At 56.7% G+C, this 27268-nt stretch overlaps 1 protein-coding gene across 1 annotated transcript; it reads left to right on the top strand.

The window, feature by feature from the left end:
* The first annotated feature begins 3588 nt into the window (after positions 1-3588).
* On the top strand, positions 3589-21026 carry PTPN7 (protein tyrosine phosphatase non-receptor type 7). Its single transcript, XM_073320077.2, has 10 exons — positions 3589-3725; positions 7571-7805; positions 8602-8785; positions 9504-9588; positions 9939-10015; positions 15055-15192; positions 16236-16346; positions 17374-17531; positions 18604-18717; positions 20312-21026. The coding sequence occupies exons 2-10, from the start codon at positions 7675-7677 to the stop codon at positions 20403-20405; spliced, it is 1092 nt and encodes a 363-aa protein (XP_073176178.1). The 5' UTR covers positions 3589-3725; positions 7571-7674; the 3' UTR covers positions 20406-21026.
* The last annotated feature ends 6242 nt before the right edge of the window (positions 21027-27268 follow it).

Consider the following 27268-nt stretch of genomic DNA (forward strand, 5'->3'; position numbering starts at 1 on the left):
CCGTGACACCCACTTCCTCCACTAGCGATGAATGGAATCAGCTGATGCCCTCCTGCTGGCCAAGCCTGGGCAGGAACAGCGGGAGCTGCAGATGGGACTGTTCCACTAGAGACCCTTGGCTGTAGGATCACGTCCTTCCTTAGTCCAACTGCACCCGACCTATCAGCCTGGCCAGGCCATCTCTCTGCTCAGCACTTGGCCCGGGTGATGGAGCTCTGTTCCCAGCACACCTCTGCACTGGGTTAATATTACTTCATGGCTTGTGCGATTTGCAGGGTTCATCCCAGCTCCCAGGATCAATGGAGACGGGAATCTTTGTAAAGCTGTGAGAGGAACGAATATATAACCCCCTGTCCAGGCCTTCCACGCACGCACTCCCGCTATGAGCCCAGTGACATGGGTAGCCACACGGGAGGCTGGGGGGCTGAGCCACATGGGGGATCACCAACCCTGGTGCCTCTTCCAGCACCACGGCTGATCCCGGAAGCAGGCTGTGGAGAAGGCGCAGAAGGGGGTGTCGGGGATCCCTGAGGTGACTGCTGGCCAGAGCACCCCTGCTGAGGCACACGGGGAGCTGGCCTCCCCGGGAGGAAGGGCCCAGAGCCAGGAAGGGTTCTTGCAGAGCATGGCCCAAGCACCTCGCAGGTGAGGAGCAGGGCCCCGAGGCAAATGTTCGGGCACAGCGAGGTGGAGGCGGAAGAAAGGAAGGAAGCGAGCAGCAAAGGGTGTCTCTCGAGAGCCTGGGCCATGACAAACAGGAAGAGCTGGAGGGGCTGGGCCAGGAAGAGAAGGAGGATTTGCATGGGGCTGGTGGGAGAGGACCCAGGGCAGGGGAGTCCAGGCTTGTCTACACCAAGGGGAGGCCAGCGGCATGGCTACGATGCCACAGCTATGCCAGCGTAGCCCTGTAGCGTAGCCGATAGCCCGCAGCGGTAGCTCCGTCGGTAGGAGCTCCTGCACCTCCCAGAGCGGCAGAAGCTTTCTCCCATTGACCTAGGCGCACCTACCCTGGGGGCTAGGTCGGCAGAGCTCTGTCCTCAATTCACCCCCCAGCCATGGCCATCTCCATGGGAAGCCAAGGAGGTCACAGGCAGGAGGGGGAATGGTGGCTACTGCCTGGCCGAGGGAGAATGGCTCTCCTGACGGAGAAGCTCTGACAGCCTCTGGGTTAGAGAGGCTGGGGACAGAGGAGTCGGGGAGGGGGTGTGCTGTGGGGACCAGGCAGGGCCAGGGCTCCTGGAGCAAGCCTCCAGTGGGGAAGCCCCAAGGCCTGCATCTCATGCTGTGCTTAATTTGTGCCAGGGCTTGCTCGGGCTGAGCCCTGGTACCTCTGGGCCCGGCGGTTCAGAGCCCCGGAGCCTCTGGGCCTGGCAATTCATGGCCCTGGCACCTCTGGGTCTGGCCGGTAAGAGCCCTGGAGCCTCTGGGCCTGGCAGTTCATGGCCCCGGAGCCTCTGGGCCTGGCAGTTCAGAGCCCTGGCGCCTCTGGGCCCAGCGGTTCAGAGCCCCGGCACCTCTGGGCCCGGCGGTTCAGAGCCCCGGCACCTCTGGGCCTGGCAGTTCATGGCCCCGGAGCCTCTGGGCCCCGGCACCTCTGGGCCCGGCAGTTCATGGCCCCGGAGCCTCTGGGCTTGGCGGTTCAGAGCCCTGGAGACTCTGGGCCCAGCAGGTCAGAGAACCGGTGCCTCTGGGCCCAGCAGGTCAGAGCCCCGGCACCTCTGGGCCTGGCAGTTCAGAGCCCCGGCACCTCTGGGCCCAGCAGGTCAGAGCCCCGGAGCCTCTGGGCTTGGCAGTTCAGAGCCCCGGAGCCTCTGGGCCCGGCAGGTCAGAGCCCCGGCGCCTCTGGGCCTGGCAGTTTAGAGCCCCGGCACCTCTGGGCCCGGCAGGTCAGAGCCCCGGCACCTCTGGGCCCGGCAGGTCAGAGCCCCGGCACCTCTGGGCCCGGCAGGTCAAAGCCCCGGCACCTCTGGGCCTGGTAGTTCATGGTCCCGGAGCCTCTGGGCCTGGTGGTTCAGAGCCCTGGAGACTCTGGGCCCAGCAGGTCAGAGCCCCGGCACCTCTGGGCCCAGCAGGTAAGAGCCCTAGAGCCTCTGGGCCTGGCAGTTCAGAGCCCCGGCGCCTCTGGGCCCGGCAGGTCAGAGCCCCGGCGCCTCTGGGCTTGGCGCATCAGTTATGAATGTAAAAAAATTGCTTGAGCCCCAGCACCTCTCACTGGAAGTTAAGCACTGATCTCATGGGCATTCTCCTCCCCTCCCTGTTTAATGGCCAGTGGCCTCTGTATATGGCCTAGGGAAGACTTCCTGCCTGGCTGGGGGGTGGCATGCCATTGGGGGGAAGCACTGTGAGATCTGACACTGGCCAAACGGGCAGAGAAGGGGGCAAGCCTGGCAGTCCTAAGGGATTCCAGTGCCACCCCTCCCGGGGCAGGGACCGCAAGGGGCTCACTCTCGTGGAGGAGCAGCACGGGCAAGGGGCTGGGAGGGGGCTCTTGGGGCGGCCATTAAGAGGTCAGGGGAGGGGAGAGGAGTGGGAGCTTGCAGGAGGGTTTCCGTGGAGGCAGAATTGGAAGGGAGCCCTGGGGGGCTGTGAACACAACTGGGGATTCAGAGCTGGGAGGAGACAGAAAGCTCCTGGTTAGAGGGAAGATGCGTGGCAAGGAGGGGATGAGGCTGGGCTCGAGTGATCGCCTCACCCCAGACCACTGTTCCCTCTAAGCTGTGTGTTGTGCACACAGATCCTAAACCCCACGCACATGGTGAAACACTGCACGCACAAAAATGTGCACAGAAGAAATTTTTCATGCACAGGGCCTGTCAAAAATTAGAGGGATCATTGCCCCATACCTGGGCGCCGGGCTTGGAGACATTTCGCTGCCGTGTTTGGCCTGGGCAGGCCGGGCGCTGATGGAACTGAGCACTCGGGAATCCTCCTCAGGGAATGCAAAGACCCTCGCTGGCTGCAGACTCTCCCTGGGGGCAGGAGAGCAGTGCCTGGAGCGGGGGCACGGCATGTTCCCCCTTTTCTGCCCAGAAATGATGGCCATGGGCAGCACTCAACGGGAGTCAGAGGCAGATGGGGAAGGGGGATCCCCTGCAGACCAGGCCGGGGAGCACTGGCTGGGAACAGCCCTGCGGGGACTCTGGAGCACAGTGGGAGGGTTGTGTAGGGCCAGACAGATCATCGTGCAGCAGGTATTGGCCAGGTGAACCCCCCTCCCACCCACCGGGGAGGGGGCAGCACCACAGCATGGGGAGCAGGAAACTTCCCTAGACCCAAAGTCTCTTTCTGCTTATTGCCCTTGCCCCCCTGCCCTCTGCCTCATGCCCCCTTGGGGATCCCTGCCTCTTTGTTCTGTTGCCCAGGCCAGCCACAGCTGCAGCGAGTGGCCTCCGTATGCCTCTGGCAGCATGTCCTGCCCTGGCAGGCAGAGGGGTGGGCAGGGCCTGGCCCCACCTGAGCCCCGTGGGGAGCTTGCCGGGTAGGGGTGGGGGTGTGCCTGCCTTGCAGAGGCCGGATGGAGTGGAGCTGCGGAGCGTGTGGCCGGTATGTGCGTGGGCGGCAGGCAGGGTGGGGGGAGAAGCGGGGAGAGGAAGCTGCAGAGGCAACAGAGTCTCCTTGATAAGCAGTTTCCTGAACACTTTCAAACCCTGGCGCCCGACCCACTGGTGCACCACTCGCAGCCCTAGTGCTGAGGAGCCGCGGGGCCGGCCCGCTCGGGGCCCCAGGTAAGCGCCCGGAGTGATCCTGGACTCGCCTGCGGAGATGGGGCAGCCAGGGCCCCGAGCTGGGGATGGGTGGGCAGCAGGTCCCGGGCACCTCTGGGCTGCAGCTGTGTGCAGAGATGATGTGTGGGGCGGGTCTGTGCCTTGGTGGCTTCCCGTGGAGCAGGGCAGCACAGATACCATGGGGATGGGCACAGGATTAGGACCTGGACTGCAGCGCCAGGCGGAGGCTATGGTGGGGCCTGTCCCGACATGGCGCCCGGGTTCGCCATGCATGGCACCAGCCGGGTGCTCCTAGCTCAGTGTATCTGGAGATGGCTGAGGGGCTGCGTTGCCATTAGGAGGCTAGTGCCCTTTACCCAGTGATCACACTCCAAGGCTGGACTCCTCTGGGGGCACCCACCCCGGCCTGCCAGTGGGGTTCCTCACACAGGCCTTGGCGGGAGGAGTGGGGAAGGCAGGAATGGCTGGGATGCCAGAACTCAGCCCCTCCCTCCCTTAGCCAAAACAGGTGCACCTGGGGTATGTCACGCAGGGGAACTCCTCCTGTCTCCCTGGGGCCGTTCAGCCAGGCACGGACCCTCTGGCATGGGGCTGGGTATAAACCTGGCAGGGCTGGGTTCCACATTCCACCACAGCATGGTGAGCCACCCTGGCCCCCTCCACAACAGATGGGTACCAGCCATCGCCCCATGAGGCCTGGGCACTGTTAGGATCTGGGTTCGGCTTGGTGCGTGATCCCCAGCTGCCCATGTGCAGAACCTCATCCCCACACTTTGGGACACAGCCTGCTCCAAACCCCATCCCTCTGGGCTGTCCTGCCCTCTAGGCCCCCTTGCTATGGGGAGGTGCCAAGGTCTAGTCCTGCCAACCTGGCCTTGACTTCGTCTTTAATACCAAGAGCGGAGTGCCCGGGGGAGAGGCTCATAGTGAGGCCTGGAGATGGTGGGTCAGATCTAGACTAGCTTGCTAGTTATTCTGAAACTGGCTCCAAAGGAGGATCTGAGCCCATGAAGAGGCTTTACCCAGGCCCAGCCAAGTGGGGCCTCTGGACCCCGCCCCGTGAGAGCCAGAAGGGGCTGCAGGACCCATGGGAATTGGATGGAGAAGGAGAAATATAGACCCCCCACCTCTGATCCTAGCCCCCTAACCTCTGTTCCATACTCCATCTCTCTCCCTCCTGATTCCCCATTGCTGGCTCCTCAGTATTTCGGATCACATGAGGTTGATAGGCAGCCCCCAGCCTTGGGCTGGCTAGTCCCGAACCCAGCAGACTGGGGAAGTAGCAGAGCGACACGTTTTTGTCTGCACAGGAGAGCTGCACCAGGCTAGCTTAGGACTCTCTCCAACCAGGTTAGTGTAACCCCTGTGTGGACGCTCAGATTTCAGGCTAAAAGCAGCGGCTTGCAGTTTGGCTTCAACAGCTTCCCACTCAGCAGAACCTACATTGACCTAAGCCTAGTTAAAGTGGAATAAGCCTGTCCACACAGCCTAGCGCACTGCTCTAACAAAACCGGCCTAAAACCTGATTTAAGTTCAGCTGGTGCAGCTTTCCCTTAGCCAGGGCCCGAGAGCCCGCGCCAGAGCCCGCGCCAGAGCCCGCTTCATCCGCTCCGTCAAAATGGCGGAAAGAAGGAAGCTTGTCCACATGAGAACGTCACTCTGGTTTCATGCAAGTTTCCCCTCTCGCTCCCCTTAGGGGAAGCCTGGAGTGTCTCTTTTGGGGCCGTAGAAGTTACTCCACTGACACTTTAATTATAGGTTTCGGAGCGGTAGCCGTGTTAGGCTGTATCAGCAAAAAGCCCACGAAAGCTTGTGCCCAAATAAACGTGTTAGTCTCTGAGGTGCCACAAGGACTCCTCGTTGTTTTTGCTTAATTATAGGTGCGGCTTTAGAGCCAATTGTGAAACCTGTGTCAAAGACTACACAGATGCTCAAATGTCGGGTTTCCACTAGGCTGATTTCGGTCGAGCTTAGGTCAGCTGCACGCAGGTTTAATCTAAACCCAAACAAGCTGCTTTTAAACTGAAATTGGAGCCCACGCAGGGGGTTGCATTAGCTGAAGTGTCTCGGTTTAAAAGCCAGTCTGTGACTTTGCCCACACACACAAACATCCTGCTGTCGCTCTCCCAGGCGAATGAAAGGGTGGGGTCAGCTGTGCCGGTACAAAGGGGTTTGTCCTGGTGTAAAGGGGTTTACACCGGGATTGCTTATCCCATACAAGAAGGGGAATAAGGCGCCTTTATCCCAGTGTAATGGTGTCTGGTGCGATCGGTGTAGCTAACAAATCCCTCCCGACACAGCCGACATGGCTATACCAGCATAAAACCTGGGTGCAGAGAAGGCCTGAGTTAAACCAGTGCAATTTCCCAGGCACCAAGGCAAGGAAGCAGGGGAGGATCCATCTCCTTGGCCCTTTCCAGCCTGCTGGCACGTCCCCGCTCTCCCTGTGTTTGGCCTCTGGTGCCAGCCCCCACAAGTCTCAGCCCTCCCAGAAGCTGGGCAGCCGGGGTGAGCCCGGGCCCTCCAAGGCTGGACCCTCCGCAGCCGGCGGCCATGCCAGTTGCACCCCGCTGCCCCAGCCAATCAGCCTCGGCGGCCCGCCGTCTTGCTCAACTGCATGGTTAAGCCAGCTTCCTCCAACGGTTGGTGAGGGGGCGGTGGCGGGGAGGGGGCGGGGGATCTCTCTGAGCCGGTGCCCTCTCTCCTCAGAGCTCCCGTGTCAGCCCGGAGGACGGATCCCCATGGCGCTGGACAGCCTGGCCCGTAGGGCTGTGCTGCCCAAGGCAGAGAAGCCGCACCAGCCCTGCCCATTGCTCAGGAAGCAGAGTGCCAGGGAACGGTCGCTCCCGCTGCTTGCTTACAGCCTTATGCCTCCCCATTGCCTTTACCCCTCTTCTCCCCACCCCAGTCCGTTCCTACCCCTCTATCCTTCTCCTTCCCCGCCCTCCTGATGGCAGGGGGCAGGGAAGTGGCACTGCCCCGGCCCCCGCTAGCATAGTCCCACCTGCAGCTTCACAGAGAGCCCCGATCCCTGGCTGGGGTCACTCGTTCAGCTCTGTTGGCCTGGCTGGAGCGACTGCAACTTACCCCACCGGAGGAGCTGGCCCGGTGGGGGCGTGGGGTGGGGCGGTCACTAGGCTAGTAATACAAAGGGGCAGACAAATCATTGCCGGAAGCTGAACGGGGGAGTGTGGGACTAGCCCGAGCCGTAAGCCACTGCAGCGGGAGGAGGGAAGGCCTGGCCGTAGGAAGGGGCAGGGGTCTGTGAGGGGATATGGCCGTGGGGCACTGGGGGGCTGACGGCGTAGGGCAGTGAGGAGTGTCACTCTCTGGCTAGCTCGGGAGCAGGGTTTGGGGACGGTAGGCGGGGGCAGGAGCGACGCGTGGCTCCGCCTGGAGGGGCAACTGCGAGCGGCATCGGGAGCATGGGGGCGGAAAGGCTGCTGCAGCACCTTGCGGAAGCTGTGACCCCGGGGGCGGAGGCTGCAGCGGGGCCATGCCGGCACCGTGCCCGCCAGGTCAGAGGCTGCAGCTGGGCTGTGCCGGCACCATGTGCCCCCCATGCTCTGGGGGCTACAGATCTGCTCTAGCAGGAACCAGCCAAAGGACTTAGGCCAGAGTTTTCAGCTGAGTTTGGGACCTGTTCCTGGGAGTCCAGCTCCATCCCCTGGGCCTGATTGCCAGGAGCGCTGTGGGCTGAGATGCTCTGCTCTCTGGACTGGGCTGACGCTGGGCCACTTGCCCGCTGGCTATCCAGGCTGCACTGGCCGGCCCCAGAGAGGAGCAGGGGGCCTTGCTGCGCCCCTGCTGGCAGCTGAGCGGGTGCCGTGCTTTGTGTTTTCCAGACGCCTTTCCCCCCATGGCTCATTGATCCGCTCTGAGCCTTGGCCCTCTGGGATCCGTTTGCACCCTCCGTGCCTCAGGGTGAGGGCTCTGCTGCTGGCACAGCATGGTCCAGGACTGCGCGGCATGCTCTGGAGTTCATAGCGCCAGTCTGCCAGGCCGGGCAGCCCGGGGAGCGATGGACGAGGTCGGCACGCCCGGCCCCTCTGCTAGGAGACATGTACGGCTGCAGGAGAGGTGAGCAGCAGCCAGGCCCCGATGGGCCTCCCGGGCCACATCCGGGGCAGGGGGCTCTGAGCACAGCGCACAGGTCGTCAGCAGGCAGCCTCGGGGAGGGAGAGAGCCTCTTGCTGCTCTGAGCCACCAGCTGGCCCCAGAGGGAGAAAGGCCCTGGATTTAGCCCCCAGTCAGGCCTAGGGACCCCCAGCAAATGCGTCCCAGCTGGGCTCAGCATGGGGAGAGAAGTGGCATCCCTGGGGATCCAACGCCCAAGCCGCAGGGCTGCGGGGCACTGGTGCCGGCCTGCAGGAAGGGTGGGGTGCTGCCATCTGCACCCACCACGGCCAAGTGTGGCCGTGGTTTGTGCCCGTTTTATACCCAAAGCAACAGCAGCATGGCTCTTATGTGCGGGTGCCCAGTCTGCTGGTAGGGGGCTGCGGGGCCCGGAGCAGGAGCTGCTGGGGGCCAGTAGGGCTGGGGCCTGCTCCAGGCTGGGTTGCAGGTGAATTGCCTGACTCTAATCCAGGGCCTTGGAGAGTCACACGTGGGTCCCAGATGGCAGTAAGGCGCTCCTCCCGCTCCTCCCGCCCCCCGCCCCAGAGCCTGGGCAGCACCTCCCCTCACATATCCTTGGGGATCCCTGCTCTGCCCCCATGGCATCCTCCCATTAGAGCCCCATAGCTCCACCTGGCACAGTGTCCTCTGCAGAGCTCTGCCCACCGCAGACTGGCACCCCCATGCCTATTGACTCAGCCTGCGGGCCAGGTGGGCGGGGGGCCACAGCTTCATCTTGACAAGCCGCTTTGCCTTGCAGGAGAGGCTCCAATGTGTCTCTGGTGCTGGACATGAGCTCGCTGGCGAGTGTGGAGCCGATCCGCTCCGTCTGCACCCCCCGGGACATCACGCTGCGGTTCCTCAGGACGTCCAGCCACGTCCTGACCAGCGTGGAGCTGCAGCAGCGAGCCAGGAACCTGGCACAGCTCCAGGAGGAGTTCTCGGTGAGACGCTGGCGCCATCCTTCGCCCGCCCCTCCCAGTCTCATCAGGGTGCCCCCCTGCCCACGGTCAGGCCGCTCCCCTCCCACCAGTCCTCCCGAGGGCACTCTGTCAGCCTGGTGTTCAGTACCACACAGGGGAGGGCACTAGTTCTACCCTGCCCGGGGCCGGGAGTGACTGGGCATCCCCGCCTCTGCAGAATGACCTAGGGGACTGAGCGTGGGATTCTCCGGGGCATGGCCATCACCAGCTTCCTGGCAGCCTCAGCAGAGTGGGCCCTGCTGGCAGAGCTGTTCTCCTTCCCCAGGGAGGCAGGGCAATATGGGGGAAGCAGGCACAGTGCTCTCCTCAGCTGTGAATCTGGATCATTAGTATGGGTGGGAAGCGTTCTCTGCCCCCTGGGGTGTTTGTCTCTGCTCTCATTACCTGCCCATGCCATGCAGGTTGTGCCGGGGGTCTCCATCCCTGGGGCAGTGGGAGCAGGTATGGTGCCCAAGGCTTATGCTCAGGTGCCCCGGGCATTGGCTAGGAAGGGCCCTTCCGTAGCCTGGTCAGGAACGAACTCTGCCAATAAGCCCTTCTCAGGAGGGGCCAGAAAACGGGTCCCACCAGAACCCAGTCCTGCGGGCAGTTTCCTGGGGGCAGCAGGTGTCTCTCCAAGCCTGGCCCAACCAGAGCGGCAGCGAAGGGATTTCAGCCGCCATCTCCTTCCCCTTCGCAGAAAATCCCCCCCAACTTTGTCAACCCAGAGGAGCTGGACATCCCTGGACGGGCCGCCAAGGACAGATACAAAACCATCCTCCCCAGTACGTGCTGCTCCCTCCCGCTGTGTGTGTGTGGGTAAGCTAGTGCCCAGGGGCGTCCGGAGAAGGTTCTGCTTGGGAGTGCGCATCCTAAGACAGTGAGGGGTGCACCCTAAAGAGCATCCCCTGGGTTTCAGCCCAGCTGCCCCCTGTTTCTCCTAGACACCTGACGAGCGATGTTCAGCCCATGGTCACTGAGCTCTGAGCATACCTGCGGGTTCCTCGATGGATTTTGCCCCTTGGTGTGAGGGCTTGGGACTGAGCATGTTTGCAAGGGATGGGAGGCCAGGCCGAGGTCAGTACTGCCCTGCGGGCTCCACTGCTCTGGGGCTAATCCCGGCTCTGTCTCCTAGATCCCCACAGCCGCGTCTGCCTCAGGAGAGCTGGCAGCCAGGAGGAGCAGGACTACATCAATGCCAACTACATCCAGGTGAGTGATCTGCCCATCCTGAGACCCACAGAGCCACAGGAGCCGGAGTGCTCCATGAGCCCACAACTCCAGCCCTGGGAACCCAGCTGATCTGATCTGCAGGGCTGGGCTAGGAGACCTGGTGGAGCATTTGGGTGGGCAGGACGTGGTGTCCCCTGAGTCAGTTTGGACCTGAGTGCCAGGGGGTGTTGGCTGCCGGCATGAAACCTCTGATGGGTGCTTTGCATCCACTGTCACACAGCAGCAGACCTGGGGCTAGAGCTGCAGCCATTTCACTCCTGTTCCTTCCAGCGTCCTGCCCCGGCTGGCTCACCCCCAGTCCCTGCTGCAAGCCAATGCACAGGGCCCTTTGCTGCAGATCACCCGGGTGAAGAGACCAGCCCCCTGGCCAGTGCCACATGGCCCGCGGGATCATGCACGCCCCTCGCATCGGACCGTGAGGCAGCTGCATGGCCTCCAGGCGGGTACAGGCAGCCAGCCAGAGTCTGCCTGCAGGGCTGCCAACTCTCACGACGTTCGAGGCATCAGAAAGCCCTAGCTCCTGGGAGCCTGGGATTGTGTGGCAATCTCAGTGTTCATTTAAAAACACTTCCTAGCCTCCGTGGTTGCAGAGCAGAGCTAGAAAAGGTGACCCTAGAGGCTGCTAACCCAGGAGGGGAGCCAAAGATCCTGCCATGTGCTTGCTGTTTTCCTCTGCAAGCCAGTCTCATGGGGTTGGGCACCTGACTCGTGATTTTTAGATGACAGGGTCTGGTGATGTTGGATCCCGGGAGGAGTGAACGGGGCGCCGCCCCCGTCCCATGGGGACACTATGACATGGAGCAGTCGGCTGCCCTGAGTCTACAAAGGCACACGGGCTTAGCCTGACACTGCTTCCCCACTCTGGCTCACAGCAGCCTGTGCCCCAAAGAGGTAGCGTGACGTAATGGATAGAGCACGGGACTGGCACTCAGGAGACCCTGGATTCTATTCCAGGCGGTGCTGCTGGGGCTGGTCGCTTTGGGTTAGGTTCACAAAGGGATTTAGGCACCTAAGTCCAACATTCAGGTGATGCTGCTGCCTAACCTTGCAGGCCCATGCTTCGCCCAGGTGACATAGGCATGGCTCTGTCCTGATGCTGCGAGCAGCTCAGAGCACTGTGACAGGACTCTCAAGTGAAGCATTCCCCTGCCTAGCTTGCCAGCAGGGCTCCATCCCACCCCAGCTCTCCCACATCCCAGGTGACGGCCCCATCTACCAGGCTTTTACCTACAGTGGGGTGGAGGGAGGCTCTCCCTTTGCAGTTGGGCAGAAAAGGGCTGGCCTGGACGCCTGACTTGGGGCTGAGACTTCCCCTGGGCGGCAGGCACCTAGGAGTTAAGGCATTGCAATGCACCTTTGTGAAGCTAACCTTCCTCTGGCTCTGTGCCTCAGTTTCCCCATTTGTAAAATGGAGATCATGGTACTGACCTCCTTTGTAAAGTGCTTTGAGATTTGCTGATGATAAATGCAAGAGAAGAGCTGTGTATTATGATTAATGGGGGAATCCCAGCTCTTTTGAGGTGGTGACCCCTTGGGGTGGACTCTGGCATGGTCTGGCCTGCTCCAGGAATGAGGTGGGGAATCTCCATTGGGTGTGGGGGGAGGACTCAGAGAAGTGGGTGTCAAGTAGGAATTGTTTTATTCCACCTGTTTGATCCAGCCCAGCTAGGCAGTGACTGATGTGCTCCTTGGCCTGAGTGACATGAGTTGATGGATCTCCACCCATCTGGGATTAGGTCCCCAGAACTACCAGCTAAACCAATGCTAATTGGTGTCAGCGATAGGATCCGGGAAGTAGGGAGGTGTGTTTGCTGGTTGGGAGCAGTGTCTCTCTCTAGAACTCTGCTCCCAAAGGGAGGTTCAGCAGACGGAGTTTCCTACCCGGCAGACACACAGCACATTACTGTAACCCGGGGAACATAAACGGGGGAAAACGCGCCAGAACTTTACAGGAGGAAACCCTAATGCAGGAACGCCCTCTGTGCAGTGCGATTTCATACTGATTTGGTGGCTGTGCCCTCTGGTGGTCAGAGGAGGTATTACACCCCCCACACATCCGCGTTGACAGGGTTGTGAAACGTTTCCCATAGGAGCCAACATTTGAAAGCAACAAACAGAGACTTATGGGGTGGGGTGGGGGGTGGGAGAATAAGGGTCAGTTTGTGATCCCCACTGAAACACACCAGGATCAGTTAACTTGGGGGGCGAAAAGAGAGGAGGGTAAAGGTTTAATTAGCACCTCAACGAGGTGAGTGCTCAGTTCACAGCAGCCCCAACCCCACACAGAGCACTTCGGGAACTCATCCCTTGGGTGAATCTGAATGGATTTGCTACCGAGTGAGAGAGGGATTGGAATAATAACACTTAGCAGGTCTCCTCTTCCCAGAGCTTCACAAATACTAATTCAGCATCATCACCCGTGTGGGCCAGATGGGTAAATTGAGGCACAGAGCAGTTAGGTGACTTGCCCAAGGGTCATAGAGCACATCAGTGCCAGAGTCGAGCTTAGCTTAGAGGACTCCTGACTCCCAGCCTTGTGGTTAGGCCACAGGCACCAAGCCTGAGTCTCTTGTAAGGTTGCAAGCCTCATTGATGCAGCTGTCTGAACACAGGCCGCAGCTGGTAAGGCCTCAAAAGGCGTTCAATGGGGCAGTCCAACTGTCTGCGAGACAGAGAGTTGGCTGCGTTTATGTCAGAGCTTGACCCAGCGTAACGCTGCATTGCCGTGTGAAAATGCGTCACGTCACAGGTACATAGCAGTCATGCCATCCGAGTGTGAGATCCCTGCCCAGCCCATATGTGGGTGCACACGTGTGCACACACACACACACTGCCCTTGTGCATACCCTCTCCTTGCACACTTACACATATTTCCATATCTGGATTCTGCACACACAAATGGACACACACACACGTTTCCATATTTGATTTCGGGGTTTCACAAAACCCACTGTACGTCATTTCAGCTTACGCCACTATATAAAAATAGCTGTAACCTAGCAGGGAACTGGCTAAGTTGTCTCATATTTGAATATCTGGCAGGGCACGATCTTTTTTAAAGATCTCTCCAACACATCTGATGACACATCAACCCCCACATGGAAATGAGCCTATTTCCAGATGAGATTTCATGGTGAAAACTCTTTCTGCAGCAAGTAGTTGGTGGGGACAAGAACTCACCTTGGCCAGACCCCCAGGACCTTCGCTGGTTGTCTCCTGTGAGCTGCCAACCTCTGTCCCCTAAAGGATGAATTCTCTACACTTCTCTGACAGAACAGCGCCCTGCAACTCAGCACTGTCAGCGGGTCAGAAAGGGCAAATCCTAGCAGAGAACCCCTCACCCTAGCCGGCAGCTGTGAGGGCGAGAGGCAGTGGATGGACATAGGTCCTAGGGGTAGTAAATCTGGGGCAGAGTCTCTTTTGCAGCCTGCATCCCCATCAGGCAGAGGTGCTGAGTGCACACAGTGGCATCCAGGAGCTGTGGGTGCTCAGTGTCTCTGAAAAGTGAACCTGGGGTCCCCGAAATGGAGATCCTCAAACCCGCTGCAGGCCTGGGTCACACCGGGAACCAGCGGTAGTGTCAGGGCTGGAGCCAACATCTCTCCTGGGCCGGCTGCACCATGCCAAGTGTCCTCTGCAGCCCCTTAGCCTACAGCAAAGAGAGCCCCTTACCCTGCTCACTACCAGCATCTCCCTGCTCCCAAAGCTCAGGGTCCAATGACATAGCTCACAGTTTGCTGAGTGGACGAAAGACTTTCCCCAGCCAGCGCCTGACGGAGCACATTCTTCTCACTGGGATGTGAGGAAAAGGCAGCTTCCTCCCCTGCCTCAGCCAGTGTTCAGTCTAGCTTAGGGGGCAGTGCTGTCCAGTGGGTAGAGCACTGACCTTGGTCTCAGGAGATCTGGGTTTTTTTCCTTGGCTTGCTGGGTGACCTTGGGCAAATCTCAATGCTTCACTTTTCCCGCCTGAGACGTCAGGATCATGACTCTCATTTCCTATCGGATCTGAAGCTGAGAAGAATGTGGGGTTATTATTGGTGGGGCATCTTCCAAGTGCCCCTCAGGCCTCTGTCCCATGTGACCTCTGCCAGCCCAGTGTGTTGGGCTGCTGAGCTCACTCCTGTGTGAAGCCCCACTGCACTATTAATATTGCTAACTTATGAACTATTAAATGCCCTGTGATGGGGGCCAGGTTCTAGTGTAGAGGTGCAGAGCTATTAGACCGATTCACCCTGACAGCTAGATCAGGGAAGTCTCAGTGCAGGATTATAAAAGTCTGGAAATGTCTCTAAAACAAAACAAGGCTAAGGGAAGGGATGGGGGGTCCTACAGGGAGAGCGCCAAAACACAATCAGCTCTTCAGGAGTTCATCCTAAAATAAAGGGAGGAGACAGGCACAAGCCATTTGCTTCTATCATCATCATGATCATTCTTCCCACTCTATCAGGTGCATAAGGCAGAGGTCAAACAGCGCCAGTCATCCCTAGCCTGGGCTCCTTTATCCAGGTCTTCTATATGTAATAATGCAGCTTCAGTCATTGTCATGCTACAGAGTGTGCCTTAGGTGGGCCCCTCCATCTCTTGCTCTGGGTGCCCAAGCCTAATATTGGGCATTCTTAAAAGACATTCCAAATAGGTCCCTCTCTTTGCCTTACTACTTACACTGTTGTAGGTAGCTGTGCCCATTCGAGGGCCTCCTCGTTGCTAATTCTCTCCGTTCATTGGACTTTGCAGACTCCACGCAGACACCTGCATTGCAAGCTGTTCGGGTTGTATTCGATGGACTTACGATTTTGCCAGCTCTCTGCTCCAGTGCAGAGGCTGGTTAGGACGGTGTTTCTACAGAGCTTAAGTTATCATGATTAGCAAAACTACTACCAATCTTCCATATCCACCACAACCCCCACCACAACCAGGGCGCTGTTCTGTTTATTGGCCGAGAGACACAGAGATTCCTGGCTGTTGTCCCTGCAATGCAGCTCGTACCTAGCCCTCTCTCCCCTTTCTGTCCCTCCTAGGGCTATGCAGGGCATGCACGAGAGTACATCGCCACGCAGGGGCCCATGCTGAACACGGTGGTGGATTTCTGGCAGATGGTGTGGCAGGAGGGCGCGCCGCTTATCGTCATGATCACCAAGCTCAAGGAAGGCAAAGAGGTACGGTCCGGGCTGGCTTCGCCCCTGCTGGCTGTACGGTATGGGAGACAGGTGGCACTTAGTCACAGCCCAGAGCTGGTGGCAGTGCGGGCTACAGCTAATGCCTGACGCGGGAGACCGTACACAGAATGAGGACGAATCAAAACGGCTGTGAAATTGGAGCTTTTCACACATGGGGCCTGACTGTCCTCTCACGTACACCAGCTGTACACTGGAATGACACCTTTGGCCCCAGTGAGTCACTCCTGACTCACACTGGGGTGCGTGAGAGGGGACTCGAGCCCTGTGACCGTACACTTTGAGCTGCACTTACCGACCCTACCCTGCATCCCCGGTCACGCAGGCTCTCCGCAAAGGGCTCTCTGGGAAGCCGGCTTGCTGGTGAGCTAGTGGGATAAGGAGGCTTAGGGCAGCTGGCGGGAGAGGGAGCAGGGCTGGCAGCAAGCTGAGCCGCTAGCATTCCCCGGGCCTGGCTCTGGGAAGACGCTTAGCCAGCCGGCACAGCCACGGTCCGAGGCAGCTGGCACCATGAATGCCGACTAGGGGACAGTGGCCTGTTCGCCCTAGCCGGCCCCGGGTCCTGGCTGGTTCTGCTGATTCCAGGGCCTTGGCCCTGTTCCGGCTGAACCAGCCTAGACACCATCCAGCCGTCTCGCCAACTTCTGCCCCTGCCCCACTCCAGCCGCTGCTGCTGATTTCCAGGTGTCCTCTGCCTCCCTGCCCTGCGGCTTCTCTCCCAGCCATTGCCTCGTTGGGCAGGAGGTGGGATGGCACAGTCGTGGCCGCCTGGGGGGAGCACTGCCAGGCAGGGGGGGCCCTGCACAGAGGCTGCTGCTGGGCCTGGTACCGACGAGGGCAGGAAGGGACATGCAGGAGGCTGGAAGATGGGGGCAGGGACGGCGATATGACCCTGTTCATCATGTGTCCCCATGCTCAGCACTGCCCCCTGCTGCCCCCGTGAGCCATGGTGCCAGCCGCGATCAGCCCCTTAGCGGGTGCCCTTGGCCTCTCCCTCGCCGTGAATCCCTGCCTTCCACTTCCAGAAATGCGTCCATTACTGGCCTGAAAAGGAAGCCATCTACGGCCCGTTCACCATCCGTCTTCAGGGGGTGAGCGAGTGTGCAGAGTACACAGTCCGGGATCTCACCCTCCAGGTGGGTCGGAGCCCCCCGAGCCCAAGACGGAGGGGGGAATGGGGAGTGTGGCGGTGGGGATCTGGGGATTGAGCAGCAGTGACATATGTAATGTATAAGTGGGTAAAAGAATCTGTCCCAGAAGGGAGGGGGAGGGGTTTTGAGGGGGTCTCTCCTCTCCCTGTCTGGAGAAGGAGTTCACCGGCAGAGCTCCTCTTTGGCCTTAATTCCCAGCCCAGCACCAGCCCTCTCCCCACAAGTGGCCAGAGTTAAGGGGAGAGCTCCGGATCCCCAGCCCCTACCCACTCCCTGCTCTCAGTGACGCTGGTGCAATCCGGGGTTTTGCCAGTGAATCGAATGGAATTGGTGTAAATCTGAAATCAGTGGAGTGAGTCCAGATTTACCCTGGTGTAATGGAGAGGAGAGTTTGGGCCATAGCACTTTGGGGTTGAATTTCCTTTGGCAAGTGCACAGCCTGTCAGGGCAGAGGGAGGGGGGCAGGGGCTGAGGATCCCGCCGGGTGAAGCCTCAGGAAAGACCTGCCTGTGTGCATTGTTGGCGATGTCCCCATTAGCCCTGACCCCACTGGCTCTGCCGCAGTCAGACCTTGCTGTCCTTAGTGCTGTCCTTAGCTCCAGTGTCTGGGTCCCTGTCTTTGGGAACAGGAGTCCCCCGGGTCTGGAAGGGCAGTGCTCACACTGTATCCATCCGCATGCCATTCAGATCAAGAACTTAGAGTCAAAGAGGGATTGGACATTTACATGGCTAGCAAGACTAACTAGTGTGTGAGTTAATGCAGACAAAGAGTATTGGAACCGAGAGAAACCCTGGTGCCCGGGGCTTCATCCAGGCTCTAGCTATTAGAGATCAGGAGGAGACCTTATCCCACATCTGCCTGCTCTGGGGTTCTTGCCCCTTCCTCTGAAGCAGCAGTTGCTGGCTACTGTTGGAGCCCGGACACTGGCCCGGATGGGCCTGGGGTCTGACCCAGCCTGGCCAGGCCATGTTCCTATGTTCTTGTTTCTCTTTAACTCCGGTGGCTGGGAAGCTCGAAGGTGAATGTCGCCCAGTGAAGCACGTCTTCTTCCCCTCCTGGCCCGACCAGCAGGCCCCCGAGTCGGCCAAGCCCCTGCTGCACCTAGTGTCAGAGGTGGAGCAGATCCTGCAGGCTGCAGCCAGCATGGGGCCCGTGGTCGTTCACTGCAGGTGAGAGCCTTCCCTGAACCCCAGCTTGGGAGGAGGGGTGTGGAGTCTGCTTCCGCCTGAATGAACAGTGGGGTGGGCTGGCAGAGGTGGCGAGGGGAGCTTTGGCCACCCGGCCGAGCCACTTGTAGGGGAGGAGCATGTGGCAGGAACCTGCCCTCTTTCCCATTGCTCTCCTTGATGCACCCGCGGGTGTGAACGTTGGTTGGGAGTCTCTTCTGCTCCCTTCGGTTCTGGGTGCAGCGGGTTGGCTTCACGGCAGGACTCTGGGAACCGAGACACATGCAATGGGCTGAGGGCCATGAGCTATCCTGCTGGTTTCCCCATGGATCCCTCCCTAGGCGGGTGATCTCCCCACAGAGCTTCCACGCCCACTCACTAACTCACCACATTACTGCCGAACGAATCCTGGGCCGGTGGAAGGTGTCATGCTGCCAGCCCTGGAGAATGAGGTTCTCGTCATCCCCAGAAGAGAGACAGCCTAGGCTGGACAGGCTTCCACCCCCTTCTTCCGGAGCCTTCAGGGAAGTCGCCACAGCCTAGTCAGCTTTTGGCCCTTCAAGCTCCATGGCCAATTCATCAGCTGGCCTCTCTGGGTGGGAGGATGGCCTGGGAATTGGGAGACCCAGGTTTGAGTCCTGGCTCTGCTACAGACTCCCAGTGTGACCTTGGGTCAGTCACTTTAGCTCAGCGCCTAACTTCCGTTGACATCAATGGAAATCTGGGCCAGAGCCTCCCTGTGTCTCGGTTCCCCACCAGTACCTTGAGGGTAAAAGCACTGCCCTGCCTCCCAGGAGTCTGAGATTGTGAGGGGCTCAAATACTGCAGTGATGGGGGGCCCTAGACCCAAGCGAGACAGGTAGCTGATCCTGGAGACAAGGGACCAGCTGTGATGTGGACAAAAGCAAGGACCATAAGGAACTAGCCTCAGGCAGCTGATCAATCCACAGACATGACCGACCCGGGTCAGGAGGGAGCTGGAGACAAAAGGGTTTGTGCGCCGTCCATTGAGCTTTCCAGTGTCCCGTATCACCCACCCAGCTTCAGTTTGATCTGCCTTCTGTGTCCCATTCAGTGCAGGGATTGGTCGGACGGGCTGCTTTATTGCTACCAGGATTGGATGCCAACAGCTGAAGGCCAAAGGAGAGGTGGATATCCTGGGGATAGTGTGCCAGCTCCGGATAGACAGGTACGTACAGAGTGACAGCAAGGGGCCTGGGCCACCTAGGCATGAGCAGTGGGGCACAGCTGGGACGAAGCGCTTGGTGGTCCCAAAGCACTTGGGAGCTAGCTCTAGATGTAGAGAAGCAAGTGCAGGTGGGGGGATTGCCCTCGCATTAAGGGGGTCTGTGAGAGAAGCAGAGAAGGATTCGGAGCGGGGAAGTGGGATGGGATGGTTTTATACAAACACTGCAGGAGAACAGGAAGAGAACTCCAAGGAAATGATGCTCTCCCTCCTGCACAGCAAAGCTGCCTTTGGATCAGCTGCCCTACTGGCCAGGAAGGAAGCGACGGGTTTGAAAACAGAGCAATTCATTCCGGTCGGTGTCTCGCCGGGTCCTGCCAGTGGCAAGCCTGGTCTCCTCAAATGAAAACCACTTTCCATTGACTTTCCTACTGAGGTAGCTAGACCCAATGTCATTGGGACCACATTACTGGCCAGGCTTTTAAAATAACCCAGCATCAAAATACGTGGCCAGGTTTGCAGAACAACCCGCCGGGGCATATAGAAAACCTGACTCTAACTGTGATCACAGAGCAAAAACTCACCCAAACTGCCTATCCTGCATTAAGCAGGATGTTCCACTAATGGATCTGACCTGCCTCTAGCCATATAATCATCCTCAAAGCACCGGGAATTGTCTCCAAAGCACAGCCCCGGACGTGTCAGCAGATCCTTGGCATTTCACCCCACCCACCTGGGCGTTCTATACATGGGATGGCCTCTGTGAGACAGAGCTCAGGGCAGCCCTTGCCACTAGGCCAGACAAGAAGCTATTTGGGCTACCACAGTCAGGGACAATGGACCTTAGGGACTTCAAGGTGTGAGGTTGTAGTCGAGTGACTGCTTTAGAGCTCCACAAAGAGATGCTCACTTATTTACACAAAACCGAAGAAGATCCCCTTTCAGGAGGGTCTAGTGCAACCCTTTCACCATCCTCTCAGGGCTTGTCCATTGGGAGGGCCCCACGTCCCCTGCTGGCTTTCCCAGGACACATTGCATCCAGGGATAGCCGAGATGCAGTCTGCTCTAGCTCCCCGCAACCTGAAAGAATTTCACTTGAATTCTGACTTTCTGCACTCCACCACCCCGCATGGAAGGTCCGATCATTATGGTCCAGTTCTAGGTATCAAGGGTTTAAGGCTGTGAGTTTATTTTTCATGTGGCCGCCAAACAGAGCATTCAGATCCCATGTCTGAACACTGCTGTCTGCACTTAGATGCTGAAAAGCAGTATTTACTTGTACCAGTAAGAATCTAGGGCCAGATACTGAGCCCGGTTACAGCAGGGGGATCCTGACTTCAGTGGAGTTACTCCACATTTGTACCAATGGAAAATCAGCAGAATCTGTCCTTTAATCCAGGCCGAGAACCGCCTGCTAAGGCTTCCAAATCCCCAATGCTGCTTAGAGAATTCCAGGTCAGCAAGGTCGTGTTTCACTGTTTGGGAACAGCAGGCAGGGCTGGAATGCCCACGCAGCTGAGAGTTCTCCAAGGAATTATTCGATCAGGCGGCTGCAGTTTAATTAAACCTTACAACTGACCATCTTTTCTTCTTCCAGAGGTGGAATGATTCAGACCAGTGAACAGTACCAATTTCTCCACCACACGCTGGCTGTGTATGCGTCACAGCTCCCTGAGACGACAGGCCCGTAATAATCCCAGCCGTCTGCTGGGCTCTGACTTGCCCCGGGGCGCTCTGAAGTCTCCAGCGTCTGAGCCAACAGTAGAGCTACCAGGAGAGGGCTCCAGCTAGCCCTGGCTCCTTTCTGCTTACATCATGCCACCATGGCAGCATGGGAGGAACTGCGGCACCCTTGAACGGCCGTGGCAAACCCGCCCTGAATCACGCTAATTACCTCACGGCATCTTGTAATTGGGGTAATTAATTAGAGCTGCTTAGAAGCGCCCCAACAAACAGCAATGCGTTGCTAGCACAGGTTGGGTTGTGGGCAGGTTTGAACAATGAGAGGGCTCCAAGCGGGTTTTTGTTGGTGCCATTTGCTATGAGCGTGAGGCCAATTTCACTGATGGAAAAGGGCTTTTGCTTTCTAAACCTGTGGCATTCTAGCCCCGAATTGACCAGCAAACTGTGCTAAGGACCTGGATATACACTAGGAGTTGGAGCATGGTGTGCATTTGAACCCTCCAACTAGTTACATCAAGTGCGGACTGGAGCTGGTTACATTACATTGCAAATAAATAGCACCCTTGATTCCTTTGTGAGTAAACGTTGATTCACAGGAGTGACTTTGCTCTTTGGAACGGCCTGGAGAGTTGATGTGAAATAATTTGAGTCCCAGGGTCCTTGCTAATTGCTCACTTTGACGATTTACTGTTCACAGTGTGTGGCCGGTCACCTGGGGGGGTGGGGGGAGGGAGTGAGCATTGCAGAGCTCACCTGGCCTCTGCTTCATATGTTCAAACCTCGGGAATTTGCAGCAAGGTACTAGGGAAATGGATGCCACATAGTAGGAGAGCCAGAAAGGAAGGGATTCACCAATATAGTGCTTGGGCACTCAAGTGATCTCTCACCATCTCCCTTGCGAATTCCCGTAGGCAAGGGACTGTGCAGGTTCCTCCCAGAGACTTCCACTCCCATGGGGTGCCCCAGGGCTTTTGCAGAGTGCCTTCCACACCCCCAAATTGCCACGCCTCTGGCGGTGTTCATCTCAGGGGGCCTGCCGGAGAGTTTATGCCAGGAGAGAAGCAACCTGGGGCATGCTCCTGGGGACACAGGTCCTGACCCAGATCAAACTGTCAGAGACTAAAACTTGATGCCTATTCAACGGCTGATGTGAACTCAGGTGGGGAGTCTCTCTCCACAGCCCAAAACCACAAGTGTCACTGACCGTCTGAAAAGAGGCTCCAAGAAGTGAATGGCCATGGAGATCAAACTCCCTTCTCAACTCTAGAGGTCGCCTGTGGACAGGGGGAGGTACACTGGAAGAGTGCCCTGCTGCTGCCCATGCTGTACCTGCCCTGGGAATACGCAGATCTCCAGCGCCCTGGGCTGTCAAAACAGCATTTTTAATTGTTTGCATGGCACGCAGCACACTGGGGTTCTGGTCCATGATGAGGGAGCCTCGGTGCTACCGTAATACACCTAATAATGTACAGCACCTAGCACAATGGGGTCTGGTCCATGACTAGAGTTCCTAGGCACTACGACAACAAAAATAATAATACTTTCATTAGCATTAAATTCTCAAAAGGAAAGAAGATCTCGCTCCAGGGCTGTTTGGGTGCAGGTCATATTTGGGTTTAATAAAGCAAGGCTCGCTTCCTGCAGTAGGCATTCCTGGGGAATGAGGATGTGTGTGGGGTCCCTGACCCTGCTGATACAGCACTGCAGGCCTTCTACACCCCTGATCCCGACCTCCGTGTTGTGTAGCCTCATCCTCCCCGGCAGCACTATCCCGCTTGCCCAGCACACCTTGTGCTGAGCTAAGGAGCTGCCTCCAGAGCAGTTCCCAGGCGTGCATAGGGGGAAGGCTTTGGAACGGCTTTCACGGCTTGCATGACCACAGAAGTTTTTTATTTCTGCTTAATCTTGCTGGTTCTAAGCAGCAAATTCAATGGGTCTTCAAGGACAGCTCAGGGAGCATTTTGGTCATAAAAATAGCCAGTACTACAGAAATTTTCATGTATCACTGAATCCTGTCATTCCTCATTAGCTCGTCCCACATGTGCGTGCCAATGCTCTTGCTAGAGTGTTTGCCAGGGAAATTATGATAACAGAGGATATAATATTATTTGCAGTGTTTCTGTAGCTGTGTTGGTCCCAGGATATTAGAGAGACAAGGTGGGTGGGGTAATATCTTTTATTGGACTAACTTCTGCTGGTGAAAGAGACCAACTTTCGAGCTTCTTCCGGTCACAGACCTGACAACGAGCTTGGTGTAGCTCCAGAGCTTGTATTTTTCTTTCACCAGCAGAAGTTGGTTCAATAAGAGATATTAGCTCACCGTCCTTGTCTCCCTGATATAATATTATGTCAATTTCTCGGTTTGTATCATCACGTCCTTGGAGGCAGAGAAGAGTAAAAACCGTATCAGTTCTTTGTAAACAACTTTTGAACGAAAGAGAGAGTCAGCCAGTCACTTCAGCCCTGGAGAGGATAGTCAGCCATTTGAGCCTCTCTGGTTAAATGGCTCTGCGTAGCTATTAAAATCGAAAGTGCCATCAGCACTGTTGGGTCCGGGTTATTTCCTATCCCGTAGCAGGCTACACCTCACACAGAACGGACATTGTCATGTGGACTGTTGCAAGAGATGGCAGTTGTCTGTAACTGTTGTTATGGACTCAGAAGAAGTGTCGGGCTGATCTGTGAGCTAAGCCAATACCAGAAGTTGGATGGTGAATTTAAATGGTTTCTTCTGTGTGTTTGTTTGTTCCTGGTGTGGATTCTAATATTAACACCCTCTTCACAAACACAACCTTATGAAAGCCCAGAAGCTTGTTGAATATTACTCTCCGCTTGCTATGTGTCCTAACAACTGCGCTCTGTGACTGGAAGAGAGATGAAAAAGCCTTGGTTTAATGTACCTTTCACTTAAGATGTGTTTAACAAGGGTTGTCTCTGTAATGGACCATTTCCTTCAGTGTGAGAGACAAATCTCACAGAAACCTCTCCTTCGTCTGGTTGGTTTGGGAGTGGAAATGGCTCAGGAACAGGAGTTCCCTGGAGATCCTGGGTCATTTTTCTTTTGAGTCAGGCCAGAAATACTGTAAAAACAGTCCCGCTGTGCTCTTGGGATGGTTCTGCTTCTGGTTCCAGGCTCTGCAGAGGGACGTGAAACTAGAGGTATGCTTGTTTGAAGGCAGGTTGAGCGTGGGGTGGACGTTGAGTCTGGTTCAGAGGTTAAGGACAACGCTCACTGTATCCATATCCAACTGACTGTCCGTGGCCATGAAAAGAATGTGATCTTTCCATGGCAGTGTCATGGCATGTGATTTCACCACAGGGCTGGAGCAAGAGCACAAATATCAGAAATAAAAGCAAAGAGGACACAGCAAAATACATAGAATCATGGAATCATAGAATCATGGAAGATTAGGGTTGGAAGGGACCTCAGGAGGTCATCTAGTCCAACCCCCTGCTCAAAGCAGGACCAACCCCAACTAAATCATCCCAGCCAGGGCTTTGTCAAGATGGGCCTTAAAAACCTCTAAGGATGGAGATTCCACCACCTCTCTAGGTAACGCATTCCAGTGCTTCACCACCCTCCTACTGAAATAATGTTTCCTGATGTAAGCAGTGTCAGGATGAGCTCCACCCTGACATCTGGTGGTGAGGTGTGGCAAGTTGTGGAAAAGAACTTCAGGGGCCGATCTCATTTGCATAGGCACACCCACCACGCCTAGAATGAGACCATAGCTGCCCAAATGGTCACTTTGGCTGCTGTGGGATCCCCAGTGTCTCTGTTATTGGGGCAGGAAGAATAAATTGTTATTACCCTGATTATGGGAACTTTGCTTGGAACTGTACGTGGCCTTTTGTTATGATGGAGGGATTCACCATCAACTAAGTAGCACTCGCTAGGCAAGGGTCATGGGTTCCAAAACTGTGTGAATGGAGAGAGGCTGGGGACAAGTATTAATACTTGGTGGCATGGGTCCCTTGGTGAGGGCCTTACATGCTGATTGCACTTCCTCCTCTCTCCACTGTGGAATATCAGAGCTAATTTTGATTTCATTAGAAGTCTAGTTATAGGCTGCTGAGCTCACTTTGGGCTGACAGTGCACCAGCACTGGGGCTCCCCTACTATAAGCTGAATTCACCTAAGAGCTGAAATCACTGAGTGTTGTGTTAAGTAGTGGGGGAGCCTGAAGATATATTGTGGAGCAGTTTGCGGGGACGGCTGGTGAAGCAGTTCGACGCGGAGCAGTGTGTGGATGGCAGGAGCTGCTTGTGGGCCGTGGAGCTGAGCGAAGGAGTTCGTGGGGCGGCTGGCGGAGCGGAGCAGAGCGCAGCTGAGCGAAGGAGTTCGTGGGGTGGCTGGTGGAGCGGAGCGCAGCTGAGCGAAGGAGTTCGTGGGGTGGCTGGTGGAGCGGAGCGCCGCTATGGGGCGGTCAGCTTCAGATCATGTAAGGTGCCTCTTACCCCTGTCCCATTTCCACCCAGGTTGGGAGGTAAAGCTCCACAGATAAACTTTCGAACTCTGGGGCCGCCCTGACCAGGGACAGAGACTTTTGGGGCATTGGACTTTTGGGACTTCTGGTGATTTGGGGTTGCTGGACTCAAGAACCAAAGGGAAAAGGGCATGCCCCAATTTGCCTGGGGTGGGGTTGTTTTTGCTCATGGGTTGTGTTATGAATCCTGTTGGTGGTGTTTCCCCAACATAATGCCACATTGTTTCTCTCTGTTATTAAAAGACTTTTGCTACACTCAGACTATGTGCTTGCGAGAGGGGAAGTATTGCCTCTTGGAGGCGCCCAGCGGGGGTGGTATAGATTTGTCCCAGGTCACTGGGTGGGGGCTCGAGCCGGTTTGCATTGTGTTATTGGAATGGAACCCCTAGATATTGAACCCGGCCCTTGTTGCTGCCAACTCTGATGGGCAGAAGGGTTACACTAATATCCAACCTAGACCTCCCCCACTGCAACTTGAGACCATTGCTTCTTGTTCTGTCATCTGGTACCATTGAGATCAGCCGAGCTCCATCCTCTTTGGAACCCCCCTTCAGGTAATTGAAGGCTGCTATCAAATCCTGCCTCATTCTTCTCTTCTGCAGACTAAACAAGCCCAGTTCCCTCAGCCTCTCCTTGTAAGTCATGTGCCCCAGCCCCCTGATCATTTTCGTTGCTCTCCACTGGACTCTCTCCAATTTGTCCACATCCCTTCTGCAGTGCGGGGGACCAAAACTGGACGCAATACTCCAGATGTGGCCTCACCAGTGCCAAATAGAGGGGAAGAATCACTTCCCTCAATCTGCTGGCAATGCTCCTACTAATGCAGCCCAATTGCCATTAGCCTCCTTGGCAACCAGGGCACATTGCTGACTCGTATCCAGCTTCCAATCCACTGTAATCCCCAGGTCCTTTTCTGCAGAACTGCTGCTTAGCCAGTTGGTTCCCAGCCTGTAGCAGTGCACGGGATTCTTCCGTCCTAAGTGCAGGACTCTGCACTTGTCCTTGTTGAACCTCATCAGATTTCTTTTGGCCCAATCCTCCAATTTGTCTAGGTCACTCTGGACTCTATCCCTTGCATTGGTACCTTTTAATTTATTTTTTTCCCCATGTTTCTGCCAGAGTGAAAGTCTCTGAAACCAGAAGTGCAGGCTTCATTCACTAAGAGTTATCACTTAATGGTTGAGGAAGCAGGGTCCCTTCTAGGCCATCTCCTTTCTCTGAGGAGGGACTGTAAGAGCCGGTGAGAGCAACCATGCAAAAACCTTCCATTGCCACTTGGTTCTGCTGCTGACCCACCTTGACAGTGGACAAGCCCCTTCATCTGTAAAGAAGACTCAGTCTACACTATGGCTGCTACAAGACACAGCTATGGAGCTGCAGCTGGAATGTAGATGCTTCCTGCATTGACAGGAGGGCTTTTCCCCATCCATTAACCCACCTCTCCAAGAGACGGGAGCTAGCCTGCTGGAAGAATTCTTCTGACGACCTAGCTGGTCGATTAAATCCACCTAAAGGAAAACCCCTCCCACTGAAGTGCTACAGCAGTGCAGCTATGCAGCTGTAGCGTTTATTTTCAAGCATAGACAAGCCCTGTGTAGTTAGGGCGACCTAATCCCCAGTGTAGATGCAGCGAGGTCCATGGAGGAATTCTTCAGTCGGCCTCGCTACCACCTCTTAGAGAAATGAACTAACTACACCAATGGCAACCCCCTTCCATTGCTATACTAAGGGTCGGTGTGACAGCTGCAGAGCTGCACCTATACCCTGAGAAGGGCCCAGTGTTATTACTGATTAGAGTCTTATTTTCTGCCCTGCTTGTGGGTTCTGCCATAACTAGCGGCAGAATGGGTGGTGACTTGGGCATTGGAGATCAGGGTCTATGGCCAGTTCTGCCAATAACCTGCTGTATGCCTCTGTTCACACACCTGTCCTTGCTGTCTCCTCTATTTACACTGCAAGCTCTTTGGGATGGGGATTCTCTTACTAGGGCCTTGTCTATACTACAAATGCTTAGCTGTTATAGCTGTACTGTCGGAGCCGTCTAATGTAAACACAGCTTATATTGCCAGAAGGTGTTATTCTGCTGGCATAACACAACCTCCCCGAATGACTCTAGGGGTATGTCTACACACTACAGGGCTAGGGCGACAGAAGAATTCTTCTGGCAATGTAACTGCGTCTACAGTAAGGGTTAGGTTGAGCTCACAGCCCTGAATGATGTAGCTAGGTTGATCTAAGTTTTAGGTGCAGACCCTGCCCAACTATGTTAACAGAGGCAGGCTGATGGTGGTGTCCACACCAGGGGTTTTGCTGGCATAGCTCTGTTGGCTAGGGGGGTGTTTTTTTCACATCTTTGACTGACATAGCTCTGCCAACAAAACTTT

Source organism: Lepidochelys kempii, chromosome 21 (assembly GCF_965140285.1).
Source record: "Lepidochelys kempii isolate rLepKem1 chromosome 21, rLepKem1.hap1, whole genome shotgun sequence".
Classification (NCBI taxonomy): domain Eukaryota; kingdom Metazoa; phylum Chordata; order Testudines; family Cheloniidae; genus Lepidochelys; species Lepidochelys kempii.

Excerpts from the sequence above, each read along its gene's own strand:
- PTPN7 (XM_073320077.2), top strand. The coding sequence starts at position 7,675 with ATGGTCCAGGACTGCGCGGCATGCTCTGGAGTTCATAGCGCCAGTCTG. Across the intron at positions 7,806-8,601 it reads CATGTACGGCTGCAGGAGAG|GAGAGGCTCCAATGTGTCTC; the intron begins GTGAGCAGCAGC and ends TTTGCCTTGCAG. Across the intron at positions 15,193-16,235 it reads AGCTCAAGGAAGGCAAAGAG|AAATGCGTCCATTACTGGCC; the intron begins GTACGGTCCGGG and ends TTCCACTTCCAG.